General features: G+C 34.6%; 4 protein-coding genes across 4 annotated transcripts; 3 read left to right on the forward strand and 1 right to left on the reverse strand.

Moving 5' to 3' along the window:
- The first annotated feature begins 178 nt into the window (after positions 1 to 178).
- LOC100790510 (prostatic spermine-binding protein) lies at positions 179 to 2,569 on the forward strand. The gene is made up of 3 exons (XM_003549672.5): positions 179 to 449; positions 1,713 to 1,768; positions 1,858 to 2,569. Exons 1-3 carry the CDS (start codon positions 330 to 332, stop codon positions 2,195 to 2,197), a joined length of 516 nt encoding a protein of 171 aa, XP_003549720.1. The 5' UTR covers positions 179 to 329; the 3' UTR covers positions 2,198 to 2,569.
- Positions 2,570 to 5,930: 3,361 nt separating this feature from the next.
- On the forward strand, positions 5,931 to 7,646 carry LOC102664936 (protein MAIN-LIKE 1-like). The gene is made up of 4 exons (XM_006601374.1): positions 5,931 to 6,320; positions 6,434 to 6,790; positions 6,929 to 7,073; positions 7,228 to 7,646. Exons 1-4 carry the CDS (start codon positions 5,931 to 5,933, stop codon positions 7,644 to 7,646), a joined length of 1,311 nt encoding a protein of 436 aa, XP_006601437.1.
- A 935-nt stretch (positions 7,647 to 8,581) lies between these two features.
- On the forward strand, positions 8,582 to 10,682 carry LOC100791032 (levodione reductase-like). Its single transcript, NM_001255941.2, is given in 4 exon segments — positions 8,582 to 8,831; positions 8,917 to 9,122; positions 9,206 to 9,435; positions 10,176 to 10,682. Coding segments are annotated over 4 exon segments (807 nt in total). The 5' UTR covers positions 8,582 to 8,739; the 3' UTR covers positions 10,455 to 10,682.
- A 1,187-nt stretch (positions 10,683 to 11,869) lies between these two features.
- Positions 11,870 to 14,646, reverse strand: LOC100791556 (probable tRNA N6-adenosine threonylcarbamoyltransferase). Its single transcript, XM_003549674.5, has 5 exons — positions 14,548 to 14,646; positions 13,707 to 14,266; positions 13,117 to 13,272; positions 12,661 to 13,023; positions 11,870 to 12,137 (listed from the first exon to the last, which is right to left on the reverse strand). The coding sequence occupies exons 2-4, from the start codon at positions 14,259 to 14,261 to the stop codon at positions 12,676 to 12,678; spliced, it is 1,059 nt and encodes a 352-aa protein (XP_003549722.1). The 5' UTR covers positions 14,262 to 14,266; positions 14,548 to 14,646; the 3' UTR covers positions 11,870 to 12,137; positions 12,661 to 12,675.
- Positions 14,647 to 17,481: the final 2,835 nt, after the last annotated feature.

A 17,481-nucleotide genomic window follows, 5' to 3' on the forward strand; every position in this document is an offset into this window, starting at 1 on the left:
TATTAACGTTTTAATATATTTGTCTCATTTTTTATCTTCTTGGATGATTAAATTTTGTATTTTTTGAGGTAAGCACGATACTATTTAGCCTTTATTATAACAATGAATTTAATTTATGTATCACGTTTCATGTCGTGGATTTGTTTAAATTAAACGTTTCCCACGATGACGTGGAAACTAATAATTCGCCGTTTCCACATCAATTTGAATCCAAAAACCCTAACGGGACCAACCCCAGTTTCCCGCACACACTTCTTGTCTCTTCTCTCTCTCTATATTTTGGGTTTCATTGTTGGGTGCTGAAGCAAATTTGCGGTGTAGCACAGGCAATGGAGGTTCAAAGTCTCAGCTTTGAGAATAACATTTTGTGGGTTGGCTCTTTTGTGGAGGCTTTGGTGCTTGACACTTTCCTTGCCACTGCCAAATCTCTTGCTTGCTTTGTCATCTTGGTATTGCTTTGAAAAAAAAAATCCCTTTTTTCTTTCGTTACCAGACATTTACGTTTTCCTCAACTATGCTTATCTCAGTTGCACAACTTATATATATTTGCAACAATTTCAGTGGAAAATTTCTTTGCTTTACTGGGTTTACATATATTTGCAACAGTTTTCTTTGCTTATCTCATTTTTTTTTTGTTCATTAGTTTTAGTTCAATTCTTTTACTAGAATGTTCCTTATCGTTATAGTTTGTATGATTTCTTTGATGAAGTTGTCACTTACAAGATTAATAACTTTTTATATTTCTTACGAGATCTTTTTGCTTGATTTTTTTTGGTATATTTAGAACTGTGTTAGTTAGAATAAGAGTCAATAGATTGCAACAATGGGACACAACTCTTACTGTTGCTTGATGGGTGCCTGAGAATGGCAGTCTTTTCCGTGGAATTCATGAACAAGGCTTTCGTTGTGTATTCTTGCATAAATTAGTATTGGAGAGTGGCTAGGACACAATTTGAATCTGAGTATTGAACAACCAGCACTGAATGGAGCTAGATCTTCTTTTTTTTGTTTGACATGTCAACTGATTGCCTCAGCTTCCCACACCACTCATGCTGCTGCTTCTTCTTTCTTGTTAGCTTTTAGTGATGTTAGTATTGCCAGCCTAGCCTGCTACTCAATATGCTGTATGTAGTTCATGATGTGCTTAGTACTAGCTATATCTAATATGCTTTTTTTCCATCACTATTGATACCTTTAGCACCAGTAGTTTATTGAGCAAGATGTCGACAGGGATTCCAACTAGACATTTGTGGCTAAGTTTAGGAGATTTTTAATTGTCTTGAACAGGGAATTGCTATGATTGTGTCTGCACCACATTTTCTCGATGGCTTTGCAATTTCAGCTTGTCAAAAAGTGAAACTTTTGCTACTTTATTTTTATAGCTACTGTAGGTTATTTTTTAGTTCACTGTATTGTACCCAATTGTCCTTCCATCCCTCTATTCTTTGTGATAAATTTTATTGAAATTTTTACCTGTTACAAACTCTCTGGCTTTGTGCATCATTGCGAATATGCTTGAAGCTGTGCACAGATTATCAAACTGCAATGTTGAGATCATAGTATAATTGCATTGCACCTCCGCTTTGTGTATGCCATGAGCTTTGTTACTGGCCTATTTTTCTCTGTGACATTAGAACATTTTCTTCACTATACAAACAGTAACATTTGCATGGAAGTAAAGATTCTTGTTTTCTTGTTTGTGTTTTCCCCAGACTGGATCTCTCCTTACGGATGTCAATAATTTAGTGTCACCGATGGTGGATGGAAGGTAACAATGAACATATCTTACTTAATGGTGTTGTGATTGTTTTGATTTGGTATATCCAATTATCCTGATTTGTTTTAATTTTTGGATAGGTTTCCTTTAGACCAACTGTGCAAGGGAAAACATACTTCTGAAGAAAACAAGGATGCTAGTGATACAGAGGATGATGATGATGATGACAATGTGAATGATGGAGAGGACGACAATGATGACGAAGAAGACGAGGATTTCTCTGGTGATGATGGCGGGGAAGAAGCTGATTCTGATGATGATCCTGAGGCCAACGGTGGAGGTGGGAGTGATGATGACGATGGGGATGATGACGAGGACGATGATAATGATGAAGATGATGGAGATGAAGATGATGAAGATGAAGGGGATGATGATGAAGATGAGGAGTCTCCACAACCACCTTCTAAGAAGAGGAAATGAGAATTATACTAGTATGAAAAAATTGTCATCTTCCTGCCTTTTGTAATGCTTTCTAGTTTTTAGTCAAATTTAGTTCTTAGGACAAGGATTTACCAGCTTGGACCTGTCACCCCATGCTTTTATTGTCTAATATCATAACTTATAAACATTAGTATATTCTCATGTTACGATGTTGTTAGCTTTGGAAGGCATTGTAGTCTGTGGCAAAAATGGTTCAGGTCATGGTACTCATTTCCTTTTTCGTTGGGCTTGTAAGTCTGCCATTTCTAGAATTACACCGACCTCCCTCAGTTTATTACTTATTACATGCCACTTCTTATTTAAAATTGTATTTCTTTTGTCTCTAATCCAATGCTGTTATTGATGGTGTTATTTTTTATGAAATTCCAAAATTACCCTTGCAATTTAAGCCAACGAAAATTTGGTCTCTCACTCATTTCCTTGTGTGTAGCCTCTGAAATTCGAAATCCCCAAATGTAGAGTGTTAGGGTTTGCCAAATTTTTTATTGGTCGTCGTGTTTGTCCAAAATCAGTTTTTAAAAACCTCTTAAAAAAATTATCACTCTTCATTTGGGAAAGATAAGACATCACCGCCCAAGACCATCTAAAAGTACCCAACAGCACCCCAATGTAAAACACAAACTGAAAAAAATTGCACCTAATTGAAACTACAAATTGCATTAGATAGGAAAAAATGCATTCTTTAATCGTGTTTCCAAGTGGATGAAAAAGAATCAAAATGAAAATGCAATTATGCTAATGTAGAGACAAATCAAGATAACCCACGAAGTCGACCCTAAACGCATGTGCATGATCAATTTTCATTGACGGAATGAGGACAGTGACGGAGCAAGGGGTGTCAGTGTAACGAAGTTACTAAAATAAGGAGAAAAGATTATTATAATTATTTTTTTTCTATTCACATCACATTGCTAGCGCTGTGGCCACCATGTTAATGGCAGCTGTCATCCCTCGCCATGCCATGGTGCAGCATTGACACTTTGTTTTTTGTGGGCAAAAATATTGCAAAAAACATAACATTAGAGAAGAATGGAGACACTCACATGCTTGTGTTTGATATAGAAGGATTCAAAGTTAATTTTGAGTTTCAACAGTTTGGTTGGCTTGGTTACCATTCTTCAAACAACTTCTAACAGCTTTCATAACTATTCCACCCTGAGGAAAATGTGAATGTTTAGGGGGCGAATAATATATTGTTAGATAACCTTTATTAGCAATTGATTACGGGTTAGTTAGTCAATTAGTGGGTTACTTATTGAGTCAAGTGGACCATGATGCATATAATTATATAAATAGAAAGAGGGATTAAGAAGAATTTTATCTTATAATTTGCAAGGAAATTCAGATTGTTGCAGAAAAGTTTAAGCCTCTTAAAAGTCCCAAGAACCATTTATACACTTTTATGTTAATAGAAGTTTTTCTTCCTATTAAATATTTATATTATTTATTTAATTATCAGTATTTTTTAATTAGTAATTTAATTACATTAGTATTATTGGATTAATTATTTGTTTAGTGACGAAAATAATTTAAATATATATTTTAATAATATAGTGGGAATGTTACCTACCATTCCTAAACAAAAAGATTGTTGGAGGCTACCTAACATCCCCAAACAAAATTGGGGCTACTTAGTTGTAATATTTTTTTTATCCTCTATAATTTAAAACATTTTATGTAAAAAATAAATCTCATTCTGATCCTTAAAGCTGTAATTTTTAAATCTTTTTAGACATAAAACCTTTAAAATTTCTACAAAATTAAAAATGATTTTTTTTTGCAGTTTTTTCACAGCCAGTTTAAGTTTTGAGGCAATTTTAAAGTATATGGATGTAATAAAGTTTTACGATTTTAGAGCGATGACCAAAAGATTAAAGAAACAAATACAATCATGAGATTAAACTACTAACAAACGTAAAGAAGTAATTAAAGAACTTATTGAGATGAATCTTGATCCTTACAAACTAGATCGATAAAATGAAAGCAACTTAGATTATTGAAAAAGATATTTTTGGTGGATGGAAAGATAGTGCATGAATACATCTCCTATGGAAAGAAAATAAATGTTGAAAAACTCTAATTGAGAAAGTAAAAATAAAATAAAATACTCACTCTCAAAATAAAAAAAAAAATTAAGAACGAATTTTCATATTTAAAATAATTTAATTATATATATATATATATATATATATATATATATATATATATATATATTACTTTGAGATTAATATACCAGTAATTATATATTATACATATATTAAAAGTAAATTTAAGTTGCAAATAATAACATTAAATACCATCAGAACTTAAACTATTTAATACTACAGGTGTTTTTAAAAACAAAATTTAAATTTATGATATTACTATTAATTAAAAGTAACTAATTTAATTGTTATTAATGTAATTTTGATGAATCTTAAAAAATGGGAGTTGCTAGGTGCACCTAACATTATTGCTGGTGTATCCAACACTTAAGAATAAAAGTCAATAATATCTCTGCTTATTTTTTTAAAAAGTTTTGCACCCACCCACACGGTTTTTCTTCTTCCGCGCTTCATCTTCTTGTTCCGCGACCTTCTTCCTTCTTCTGCAACCCTGTGGCCTGTGCACCTAGCAATCCAGCGCTTCTTGGTTTTCTTCTTCCACCCAGCTCCGTTCTGCAGCGTCGTCTTCTCCTTCGCTCCTTGGCCCGTTGCTTTGTTCTTCTTCTTCTTCTTCAGAGCATTGACATTGTTGAGGTATGCAATCTTCTCCCTCGATGTCGTTTGTGTTTCCATTGTGGGGTTTTTGTGTAGTGCTTAGGGTAGTTGATCCGCGTATGCATTTGGCTGATTCGTATTTGTGTTATACTTGATCCGCAGTAGTCATAGGGTATGGATGCAGATGATCCCCGTAGGTTTCAGTTGATCCGCACTTGGTAGGATTCAGGCGCGCTTCGCGCGGATCAAGTTGATCCGCAAGCTTAACGTGGATCAACTTGATCTGCAAGAAGCACGCGGATCAACTTGATCCGCAAGAAACTTTTTTAAATTTAAAAAGTTTAAATTAGGTTACAATTAACGAAAAATGGTTTTTAATAAGGGCTTAGGGTTACTTTTGAAGCTTTTAGCCTGAAGTATGATATTGTATAATGGTTGTTTAAGTTATTGTTTTGAAATTTGGTTTTGAGGTTTTTTGGTTTGTACTGTATAATGTATGAAAGTATAATGTTTGTTTAAGATATTTTGTTTGGTGTGAATTTATATTTTGAAGGTTTTAGTGGTTTATTACTTTATTTATATCATGCATGGTAGTGAATATGCAATTGAAAATAGGAACACAAACTATTAGGGTGTAGCTTTGCTTTGAACACAAACTATTAAGTTTTGCTCAAAGTTTTTCCTACTTATGTGTTTCAAGCCGTTAAATTTAGTCACTCATTAGAATTCCAAAAGGATGCTAAAAAAAATTAGAACCTTGTAATCTTTTTTAAGGGCTTTTCATATGGTGCTTCTCATGGGCCAAAAAAGGATTAGAATCCTTAAATTTAGACAAGAATTTGTGATGGTGCTTGTCATATGCCTCAAAGCAGTAAACTAATTAGGTCCAAAACTTCCTGAAGTTGTTGTATAATAGATCATTAACCATAAAATAGAGTCATAAACTATGTTAGCAATAAGATAAATAAATGATGCCATTTAGTGATGGAATTTGTGGTAGACACTTGCATATCATGGTTAAGACTAGAGGATTAGGTTGTGATGTAGGTAGGGTTGTTGGAAGAGGTCTAGGGAAAGGGAATGGTGATGATTCTGATGGTGCTCCCCAGCGTCGAAGGCTGACCGCATCAACACGCAGGCAACGGGTACCTGTCATTGTTACCGATGATGTGGCTGCGGTACCTACGGACTCACCTGTAGTACCAGAGGCTGAGCCTGTTGTAGTTGGCGATGAGTCGATGGTAGATGCTGGCACACAAGACACCGGTTCAGAGACTGACTCACAGGATATCGGTGCAGAGGATGCTGCAGATGAGGCTGAGGGATTTCCTGGTGGACCCAGGGACCCATCAATGCTTACGGAGTATGCTGAGCATGTTGCAGCCAGCTTATGGTCTGGAGAAGTATTTATAATATTCAATTTAAGTTATCTGTTAAGTATTATTTTTTATTGAGTTTTTGGTTACTTTAAAACATTATTTGAACAAATTGTCTGTTCCTTTATACTTCAATTCAGGAACGTCTTGAGTTGAAGTTATCCTCCCATGGGAGGAAGGTGCATAAATTAGGCATGCCTGTTCCTACAATTGAAGAGATGGTTGCTAGGACAAGATTAAGTCATCTGATCGCGTGTTTAGTAGACACCGGCGATCGGGGACTTATATTCTCGTTTGTCGAGAGGTGGCATCGGGAGACGAGCACTTTCCATCTTCCAGTAGGGGAAGTATCCATCACGTTGGACGACATCACGTCTCTTTTTCATCTGTCGATCGTTGGCGACTTCCATGCCTTCCAGCCTCTACACATCAACGAGGCGATGCTGATGTTGGTTGAGTTACTGATGGTCTCACCAGAGGTAGTCATGGCCAAGACAGTACATTGTTGCGGACCATACGTACACCTGTCTTGGGTACGAGACATTTATCAGCGTATATGTCAGACCCAACACTAGACAGTTGCAACTCGTGCTTATCTTCTGCATCTTCTGGGTTGCACTCTTTTTACTAATAAGAGTGCAACCCATGTTCATGTTGTGTTCTTAGACGCCCTACGTGACCTCACTCAGACTAGGAGGTATGTATGGGGAGCTGTTGGCCTCGTCCATATGTACAATCGACTTAATGATGCTAGTATCAGCATCAGCCGACAGGTTGCTGGTTACATCACGTTGTTACAGGTAATTAATATGTTTTTCATAAGTTAATTACAAAAATATTTTAATGAGGGTGTTTTATTTCAGACGTTCATTTGAAATTTGTATGATTTTCATGTAACCTTTGTAGTGTTGAATATATGCGCACTTTTCGTCAGTTGCAGAGTGCAATGCTGATCCGAACTACGACGAGGTGTCACCACGTGCGTGTCGGTGGATTGCCACAAAGAAGATTGTGAAGAAGATATCTACGGCGATGTACAGGCAGCGCCTGGATCATCTCAGGATTCCAAATGTTTGCTGGATGCCATATGCGGAGCACCGATCGGTCCAGGAGTTTCATCTGATTTCATGTTTCTCAGGACAACTCCGTTGGGGGCCTGTTGTTGTCAGATACAGACCGAAGAGGGTTATGCGTCAGTTCAGATACGTCCAGTGCATTCCTGCACACCCTGTCGATTCATGGGTGTCATTTGATGACGTAGACGATAGGTGGACGCATTACTCAGACCATCTGGCGCCAGCAGGTGACATATGTGTTATGCCACTTCAGTGTGCACCCGACTACATCGACTAGTTCTTCGTGATATCGCATCCATTCATGACTGCGCCACAGACATCAGATCCTCTTCGAGATGCATCTGCGACGCAACCCAGACATATCCCTCAGGTGCCAAAGTCACGTATCCCTAAGGAGTCAACACCAGCATCGACACATGCGGATTCTGATGCGAACGAGCCCAGGCATGCAACGGTAAGTGTTAATATTTGGTTACATGTATGTCATTTACTTGAATTATTTTAATACTAATTTGTATAATTCGTTTGTTTTCAATTTAACAGGAGGCTTGCCAAGCCATCGCAGAGACGTTGGAGCATCATCTCAACCTAAATGAAGTCACGTCGGGCACATCGACACATAAGGTCATCCAAAAATGCCTCAGGATTGCCAGGGGTGTCACAGAAGACCGCAATGTGCATGCCAAGTCTTGACGTAGGCGGCGCACGGATCAACCATAGTTTATTGACACCTTTCATATTATTAGTTTTGAACGATGTATTTGACTGAACATTTTGTATGTTTTAAGTTATTTTGATTAATAATATTAGTTTATAATATTAGTGTTAATGTTTACATGTTATTTTTCAATTATGTTTAAATTACTTGATCCAAAATTTATTCCAAATTCATTTGAAATTCATCGAAATATTATGAATGGAAGTAAGTAAATTAGAAATGTTACATTATTATTGCCTTAGTAAATTAGAAATGTCATTTAAAATTTAAAACATATCTACATTATTTATTATTAATTAATTACTCTAATGATAATCCGTTTTAATAAAATTTAAATTTTTTTAAAAATTCAATCTCTTATGATCAAGATGATTCACAAAAGGAAAAAACACAAAAGACACTTATGGAATTATTAAAGGATACTGAGTGCACGGACAATAATACTATTAGTGGATGCACCTAACAAAAGCCTAAAAAAAATCACATAATGAGGTGGTGGAGAATGTTGGTGTTACCTATCTTTCCCATGAAAATCACATAATGAAATGAAAAAAGGTCGTTGGAGTCTACTCCTGATCCCATTAGAATAAAAAGGTGTTGGAATAGAGGGAAGAACGTGGAAAGTGGTTGACGAAGAAGACGAAGAAGAAGAATGGAGAAGTCAGGGAAGAGAGTGTTGCTTACCTCCAACGGCGACGACATTTCTCAAGGCATTGCCTTCCATTTGGTGAAGCAAGGGTGCAGGTGGAACTCTCCCGCTTCCAATCACTTTCCGTTTGTTATTTCTTGAATGATGAATTTGTAATTTGTTGATGGATGATTGATTCAGGTTGGTTTTGCTGGGAGATCAGAATTCCCTGCGGAGCATCGCGAACAAAATCATGGATTCCCTCTCCCTCGCAGACAGAGGCACCGTGCAGGTCGTTGGATTGGACATGGAGGATCAAAGCGAATCGACTTTCCATCATTCCGTGGATAAAGCGTGCCAGATTTTGGGGAAATTGGATGCGTTTGTCAACTGCTACGCTTACGAAGGTAAAGTAAAAGATTAATACTAGTATTATGATATTTGATGATTCATGTATTGCTATTGCGGCTTAAGGAGTCACTCTTAACAGGAAAAATGCAAGATCATCTTGAGTTAGCTGAGAGTGAGTTCAAGAAAATAGTGAAGATTAATTTTATGGCTGCGTGGTTTCTATTAAAAGCTGTTGGGCGAAAGATGCGGGAGTTCAACACCGGGGGCTCCATCGTCTTTTTAACCTCCATAGTTGGTGCTGAAAGGGGGCTTTATCCAGGTGCTGCTGCATATGCCTCTGCCTTGGCTGGAGTGCAGCAGTTAGTTAGGGTAAGTAACACTAGTTACAACCTTCAATTGACCTAATTTATATATTAAATATGTTATTTATCCTTGTAATCTGTTTCTATATTGGGGACTGCTTTTATTCTCAGCTTACATCAATTTAAAACTAAAGCATGTGATTAGAACAAAACGGAAGAGTGAGCAACATGGTGGCAAGATTCAGATTTGATATATGAACAAAGGATTTGGTGATTGTTTTATTAAATTGTTTTAATTAGTTTCCGAAAGCACTGTTATTTGATCAGTTGACATGATTTAAAGTCAAATTGGAATGCTTCTGGCTGGTTAACAAAATTGTGTGGCTACTATAGAGATGCTATAAGGTATGATGATATAATTCAGCATATGATAACGTTATCTCGAATGACAAAAGTGAACACTTACTACTGTTTCTCTGTTGCTGCAATGAATTTACCTTGTTGCACTTTGGCTTGAGTTATGCCCATATTAGTAGTACAATATGCTGGAAGTTCCTGTTCTTCAACACTGAACTTCTGATATTTTAGCATTTTACTAGGATTGGGTCATTCAAGATCTCATATATAAGCATCTGATATACACTATTGCTGCACAATTAACTACCAGGCTATCATACAATCCTAGATTGCATTTCACATTTGGAGATATTGAAAAGTCTGGTTAATAATACTCTTTGATGTTGTCCTCTATATAACTACAATACATTTTAAATTTATTTGTATTGAATACTAGTTGTTTTTCTTCAGGCTTCGGCTTTGGAGATAGGGAAGTACCAGGTCAGAGTTAATGCAATTTCTCGTGGCCTGCACCTGCATGATGAATTCCCATTATCCGTGGGAAAGGAAAGGGCAGAAAAATTTGTGAAGGATGCAGCACCACTTGAGAGATGGCTTGATGTTAAGAATGATCTGGCTTCTACAGTCATCTACCTAATCAGTGATGGATCACGCTACATGACTGGAACAACCATATATGTTGATGGGGCACAGTCTATAACCAGGCCTCGGATGCGATCCTTTATGTGATTTTTCCTCACATGCTGGCAGTCACTGAAAGGATTTTTTTGCAAGGAATGATCGATCTGCCATACACTTCTGTTTCATCATTGTCCCACATTTCTTAAAACGAAAATCACATTCGATGGGCTTACTTGCAATGTTTGGCATCTAATATTATAATTTATTTGTATGTTAAGTTGCTGTTTTGTTAACCAAGTTTGTGGAGAAGATATAAGAATCTAGTTTATGTATTAATATTTGTGTAAGAAGAGAGATAGAGGATGCATCTAGTGAGAGAAATTTTTTAGTCAAAAATAAACATTGATTATTAGGTTTTATAATAAATTATTAAGATTAAAATACACAATTTATGAGTATTTTGAAAAGTTACATAATTATTTAAAGTGATCATGCAATTGGAAATCTTGATAATCATGTGATCCAAAAAATGATATGCATATAAGATAATTTTATAGTCATTTAATCATAAATGATTATATTATATATGATAAGTTTATTGTTTTTTTTTATAACTACTTTAAAAGTCATAACAATATTAATTTGTAATTAAATGATAGTGTAAGTGCATAATTATTAAATTATTTTTATACATATTCAGCAAAAAAATACTCTTTTTATACATTTAATTGATATAAATAGAAACATTACTACTACTTTTTAATCTTCAATAATATATATAAGTGAATATTTAAGAATACAAATAGTGTTCCCATATCAATTTTTTCTAGCCAAAAAATAACATTTTTTTTCAAACAAAATAACAAATATTTTGATACTTAATTTTCCCCCATTTTTTTGGTGCCTTAAATAATCGTTAAAGAATTACTGATTTTTTCTTTTCTTTTAAAGGAGCTTAAACTTTAAATAAATAAATAAAAATAATTATAATCAAAGACTAAAATCAAACATAAATTAAAATGATTTTTTTTAAAAATGCAAGTAATTAATAAGCCTTAAAAAAGGTTACATTACGGTTGAGTGTTATAAGGGGAAACACTATTTCAGTGTTTGAATTCGTTTTACCAAAAATATTTAAAATTTTCAATTAAAAGCATAAGAAAAAAGTTTATGATAGGAACACATGCGGTTACCGAATATTTAAATATGATCGCATTTAACAACGTGGACTTTCTTTTTCAATGTTATTTTTTTTATTCACAAAAAAAACCATGGCATTCTCTCTCTCTCTCTCTCTATATATATATAAGTTTTTGCATAGGTTATGGGATGACCTCTTATAGACCTTGAACTAACTTTTTTTTCAAGTGCTCTAAAAAAAAAACTTTCTTTTCAAGTGAGTTGTGTAGATGCAGAACTGTAAAATCCTTATATTAAATGGGCTAAAATGGAGAGAAGAATGGAGGAGGGGGTTATTAAGGTAATAGATGAAATTCTCCAAAGACCAACCTAATTACTTGATATGCTGAAAATGTTATGTTTCATAATTTTTCAGTGCTTGTCACCAATAGTGAAATGCAGAGGCAAACTTGATCTGCAGGCCAATACATAAACAAAGCCTAAAGATTGACTGCCTTAGTGAACACATAGATATTACATGGATAAGTTTTAGACCAGTATATGTCCTAAGAGAGATAAAGAGTTACTGCAAAGTCACCAATACCAGGACAAACTGCAAAGGCTTTCCATAGACATTGGTTTAGACAAACTGATGAGCACTCAGGCTCAAACCTGTGAGGTCAGAGGAAAAATAAATTCCTTAGACTATGAAACACGAAATATTCAATTTATATTGTTGTTTTATCACAGATTTAGTAGAAACCAAATAGTAACAAATGATGCAGTCAAGTCCTTTTGAGTTTTGACATATTATGCTAAAACTGGAGAAAAGAAAGCAGGGTCGTGGATCTTAATTAATGAATTTAACACAACAATTTATTCAAATTTCCCACCTAAGTTTGACTATGGAAAATATTTTTTTGGCAAAACTAAGCATACATTTAGTGCGTGTTTGATTTACGTTAAGACATTCAAAATCATGTTAAAATATGAGCTGATATAATTTTAGGTAAATGTTCAGATGTCTAGTCTCATGTTCAAGAATTGACTCTGAACTGAAGTAAATTTAAGTAACTTTTGTGTTGGATCGAAAATTTCATACTGAATTTTACAATTAACTTTCTTTTAGAATAAAAATACCCAAACATAAATCTTCACTTTAAAATCAATGTTACACTAATCTATTGGATCGCACCTCAAGATTGACAAATCAAATACTCTTCTCTGCAAGCCCATTCAAATTTTCCAAATTTGCTTCTCTCCATATTGCTTTCACTTCATCTGTCCGGAACCGCTGGGTGAACGTAGAATCCTCTAGTGGAGTTGATGCACCATGAGCAAATTCAAGGAGGCCAGTATAAGCTATCATTGCTCCATTATCAATGCAATATCTATCATCGGTGGCAAACAATCTTCCGCCGCGTTCAGAGCACATGATTCTCATCATCTCTTGCAACCGCTCATTGCAACCTACACCACCAACTATAAGCACATCTTTCGTGTCACAATGAGCCATAGCCCGCTCCGTTATCTCCACAAGCATGGCAAACAGTGTCTCCTGCAACATACTAAAATACATCAACTTGCAAATTCATTTATTCATTAATTTAATGCAACAGGAGAAAAAGGGATCAGCACAAATTGAATTCACCTGCAGAGAGTAGCACAAGTCCGCAGGAGTGCACTCATTATTCTTTAGCTTTTCAGCAGCGGTTGCTTCAATATAGCTCAATATTCCACTAAAAGATACATCCATCCCTTTAACAGTATAAGGCAGGTCTATAAACTTCTCTCCTTTTTTTGCAAGCTGAAGGATAATAAAACTACATAAGCCAAGTTGAGAAAAAAAATTCATATTTAAGGTAAGACAATTCCATTAAAAAGGATAACAAAAATAGCCCATATATCATATCATGCACATGGCCTAAACTATGTAAAACAAGTCAGTCTTTGTTTGAATAAACTTCTCGATAAACACTAGTAGAATAATAAAATAAAATGAATAAAGCTCTCTGATGAGCTAAAATCAACTTATGCACTTAACTTTTGTAAAAATTCTCTCACTTAACTTCTTCAAAAGCCGAGCTACATAAGTTGATTTTAACTTAATGGAAAACATCAATTCATTTTGCCTTCTTATCTTTTTCTCCTACAAGTACTTACAGAGAAGTTTATTCATTTTCTTCTCTTACAAGTACTTGTGAAAAAGTCTATTCAAATAGGGTTTTAGTAGAGCACCACCTGCTCAATGTTATATCCGGGGCTTGGATCATTGGAAAGCGTCAAGACCCTTGCAAAGCGATCCAAGCAATTCCCCACAGCAATGTCAATAGTTTCTCCAAAGATTCTATAACGCCCCTCGCTGTAAGCAATGACTTGAGTGTTGCCACCACTAACATACAAGACAACAGGGTCATCAGCACCGGTTACAATCCTTCCCATCTCGATGTGTGCCACGCAGTGATTGACAGCAACAATCGGCTTCTTCCAAAGCTGTGAGAGAACACGGACAACAATGGCGGAGACTTGCAAAGGAGCTCCCATGCCGGGACCCTTGGTGTAGCAGAGGCAGTCAATGTCCTGCGGAGCGATTTGTGCGACTTCCAAAGCGGATTTGACGAGGGGAAGAACGTGTTGTAGGTGGTGCTGTGCTGTCTCTCTGGGAAGAAAGCCTTGACCAGGAGGGGTGATGTATGTGTGGCGTGGGTTTGACAGAATTGTGCCATCTAAGGTCACTACCCCAACACCAATCTTGTTTGCTGAACCCTCAAATCCCAACGCTATCATTCTCTTCATTTTCACTTTCGGGGAAAAAATAAACAAAAAAGCTGATTACTGGTTATTCATTAGGCTAGAGTGTATAATCAGAAAACCCAGAATAAAAAAGAGGGAAAAGAAAATATTTTTTTGAGCCTAGAGTGTTACAAACAAAGAATTGTTCCGCATCATTCACAGGGTAGTGAAAACATATAGCAGTGTAGCCAATTCACGGGGAGAATAAATCAATGATACATAATGATAAAATCAATTTTTATTTATTTTAAAAAAGGCTTGAATATATCCATGAGTCAATTGGGAAAACCTGTGGCTTCGTGCGAGGTGCGACGCCGGCAGACGGAGGGTGTGTTGACGGCGACGATGCTGTACTGCTGGGCGTTAGGGTTCAAAGGGGGTTTTAAGAAAATTATGGAGTATATTTTACTTTTATTTTCAGAAAAAATATTTTATTTTCAATTCTTTTGAGAATTAGAAAAAAAAATGTTTGGTTTAGCTTATTTTCAATTTTCAGTAAATAAAAATATTAAAAATGTGTTTTTTAGGTAAGAAAATGTGTTTAGTTTGATTATTTTCAACAAAAGTTCCTGAAATATTTTTTTATACAAAGTTTATAATAAAATTTTGAATAAAAATATATTTATATCTTTATTAATGAAGCTTTTTTTACAGCATAGGCTGGGAATATATATTTATTCATTAATTAACCTATGAATAATTTTTTTTATTACCAGCAATATAAATCTTTATCAATGTCCAACGATAAACACTGAAATTAATTAACTTTTTCTTAATCCATAAATTGTTAAAATATTGTTTTTTAATACTCGTATAAGATTTTGTAGAAACTATTTTGGTAGTTACCTTGAAAATATTTAAATGATACCTATAACTAATTTAATATTCTTACAATTGTTTAAGAAAGTAAAGAAAATATCAAAAGAAATTTGATATTTTATGAACTAATAAGACATTCACATTTCACAAATCAAATTTAATAAAATGTGAAGATAGAACAATGTTTTGGTTGGGTGAGGCTATTGACATTTTAATTAATTCATCATAACAAAAAATGTGAATCATTTAATTTTTCTGTATTGGTAACAATTTTGTTTCTGCAGTTAAAGCTTAAATTATGTTTCGTTTACTTTTTTCCGTTTAATTGATATAATCAGAAACATTACTTCTACAAAATTTAATTTTCAATGATATTTAACAATACAAATAGTATTACCATATCAAATATTGTGTAACAGAAAAAATAACAAACAAGTGGGCTCATAACTTTCTTTCTATTATGAAATTACATACTTGCTGTCAGTAACGCTTGCAATTTCCAAACGAAGCTGTTAACATAAAACCAAAGGCCAAAACTACTGCAGTTGCATAAATTGCCAACTCAACGTCAACGAGAAAGTTGGTAAAATTGATGTCTTTCCTCTAGAAGTGAACCTAGAGGGGCGTGACAGGCATTCTGACCCAAATAAAAAATCCTTCCAAGTTCAGTTTTTTTTTTTTTTTATCTATTTGTAACAAAAATTCCAGCTTTATATATTTATTGTAAACATCAAAATATTAGTAATATGTTTGATAAAAATAATATTAATATGTTGGTTATTGGGCAGGTGCATATAAAAATCTAACGCGTGCTGGGTTCCCTCAAAGTGTTCCCTTTTGGGTCAAAGGTTTGAACAGCTAATCCTAGAGAAAGGAAAATAATGGGTCTCATAAACGGGATGCATGCATAAATATACGTTTCAAATATTAAAGTATATGTTGTCGATATTGTTAATTATGATTTATGAAGATTAATGTGGTGTAGTGGGTAACAGATGAGGTAGGAAAAAATGCATTTTTTTTTTCAGTTGTAACTTTTAAGGTCAGCTTGGACTGAACTAATACTTCACCAAACAATGATACCTTTTCCTTTAATCTAAGAAATAAAAGGAAAAAAAAAAACAAATAACATTGCTGTAGTTGATTGCGTAGGCCCTGCTCCCATTCATCCTAATCCAAATTGTCTCAAGTTGTGGATACGAAGGATATACTTTAAAATTCAAAACAATATGGCAACATCAAAGATGGACCCAATAAACCAATTATATCCATCAACCCTAGTTATGTAGATGCTTTTTCGGAGGTGCATATGAGAAAGTATAGTAGTAGTAGCTCAACAAATTAATGCTTTAGACCTCAAGCTAATGCTAATGGAGTAGATGAACTCATTTTCAATCTGGCATGTATAATTGAGTGAGACACTTGCTACTTGATTAAATTGGAACACTTTTAGGCTTATAATTTCCACCCAAATTAGTTACATTTATGCACTAATCCTGCAAAACAACAAACGTTAGGTGGGCACGGCACCAATTTGAGGACTTCTTGTTTTGTGGGGCGTTACCCTTTGTTGATATTTTGGGATGTTATCGAGTTTGATTCTTTTTACTAATAACATTAACATTTTGTTTTGTGGGGCGTTACCCTTTGTTGATATTTTGGGATGTTATCGAGTTTGATTCTTTTTACTAATAACATTAACATTTTAATAATTAATATTCATTGATAACTTTTTTTGAAGCATTATGTTTATGCATTATCGATTGGTCTTCATTTATGCCAGCCAACTATTTTACTCATCACAGAACGTGGACCGGTAGGAAGCTGTTCTCATTTTGTATGTAACAGAACCATTTGTTGTTAGACACGTGCGAGGAATGTAATAGGGCTCTTTGTTTTTAATTCTTTTTATAATCATAAACAAAAATGTACTATGGACTAAGGTGGATACAACTCACAATCAAATAATTTTTCATATACTAGTATATAATGTTTTTCCGTAAGTACTACTGACATCACGTTAACCATTTGCAATATTTTTCAGTTTCCTTTGAAAATTAGCATGCAAACACCAAGTACACCACGTGTGTTGCACATTACATTACAAATTTAAAGAAAGTTATTCTAGTTTTAAGAATTTCCCGTTCTCAGCGTTACTTGTGAATTGAAAAATACCTGCTGGGCTACGAGCGCTTTGTTTAGCATAAGTATTGGAAAATTAAAGGGGAATAATGAGTTACATAATTAGAAGAAAACAAAAACAAAGTGATTGAAGCTTCAATCAAGACCTTCTTTAAAGTTGTTTAATTGTTTAACACAAACGTTTTCTGGTCCAAACCAATCTAAGACAACACCACTTGTGGCTTTGAAAGCAATGTCACAATGTGAAAAGATGCCAATGCCT

Source organism: Glycine max, chromosome 17, assembly GCF_000004515.6.
Source record: "Glycine max cultivar Williams 82 chromosome 17, Glycine_max_v4.0, whole genome shotgun sequence".
Classification (NCBI taxonomy): domain Eukaryota; kingdom Viridiplantae; phylum Streptophyta; class Magnoliopsida; order Fabales; family Fabaceae; genus Glycine; species Glycine max.

Excerpts from the sequence above, each read along its gene's own strand:
- LOC100790510 (XM_003549672.5), top strand. The coding sequence starts at position 330 with ATGGAGGTTCAAAGTCTCAGCTTTGAGAATAACATTTTGTGGGTTGGC. Across the intron at positions 450-1,712 it reads TTGCTTGCTTTGTCATCTTG|ACTGGATCTCTCCTTACGGA; the intron begins GTATTGCTTTGA and ends TGTTTTCCCCAG. Across the intron at positions 1,769-1,857 it reads TCACCGATGGTGGATGGAAG|GTTTCCTTTAGACCAACTGT; the intron begins GTAACAATGAAC and ends ATTTTTGGATAG.
- LOC102664936 (XM_006601374.1), top strand. The coding sequence starts at position 5,931 with ATGGTTAAGACTAGAGGATTAGGTTGTGATGTAGGTAGGGTTGTTGGA. Across the intron at positions 6,321-6,433 it reads CCAGCTTATGGTCTGGAGAA|GAACGTCTTGAGTTGAAGTT; the intron begins GTATTTATAATA and ends ACTTCAATTCAG. Across the intron at positions 7,074-7,227 it reads CATCAGCCGACAGGTTGCTG|TTGCAGAGTGCAATGCTGAT; the intron begins GTTACATCACGT and ends ACTTTTCGTCAG.
- LOC100791556 (XM_003549674.5), bottom strand. The coding sequence starts at position 14,261 with ATGAAGAGAATGATAGCGTTGGGATTTGAGGGTTCAGCAAACAAGATT. Across the intron at positions 13,273-13,706 it reads CCGGATATAACATTGAGCAG|CTTGCAAAAAAAGGAGAGAA; the intron begins GTGGTGCTCTAC and ends ATTATCCTTCAG. Across the intron at positions 13,024-13,116 it reads ACTTGTGCTACTCTCTGCAG|GAGACACTGTTTGCCATGCT; the intron begins GTGAATTCAATT and ends AGTATGTTGCAG.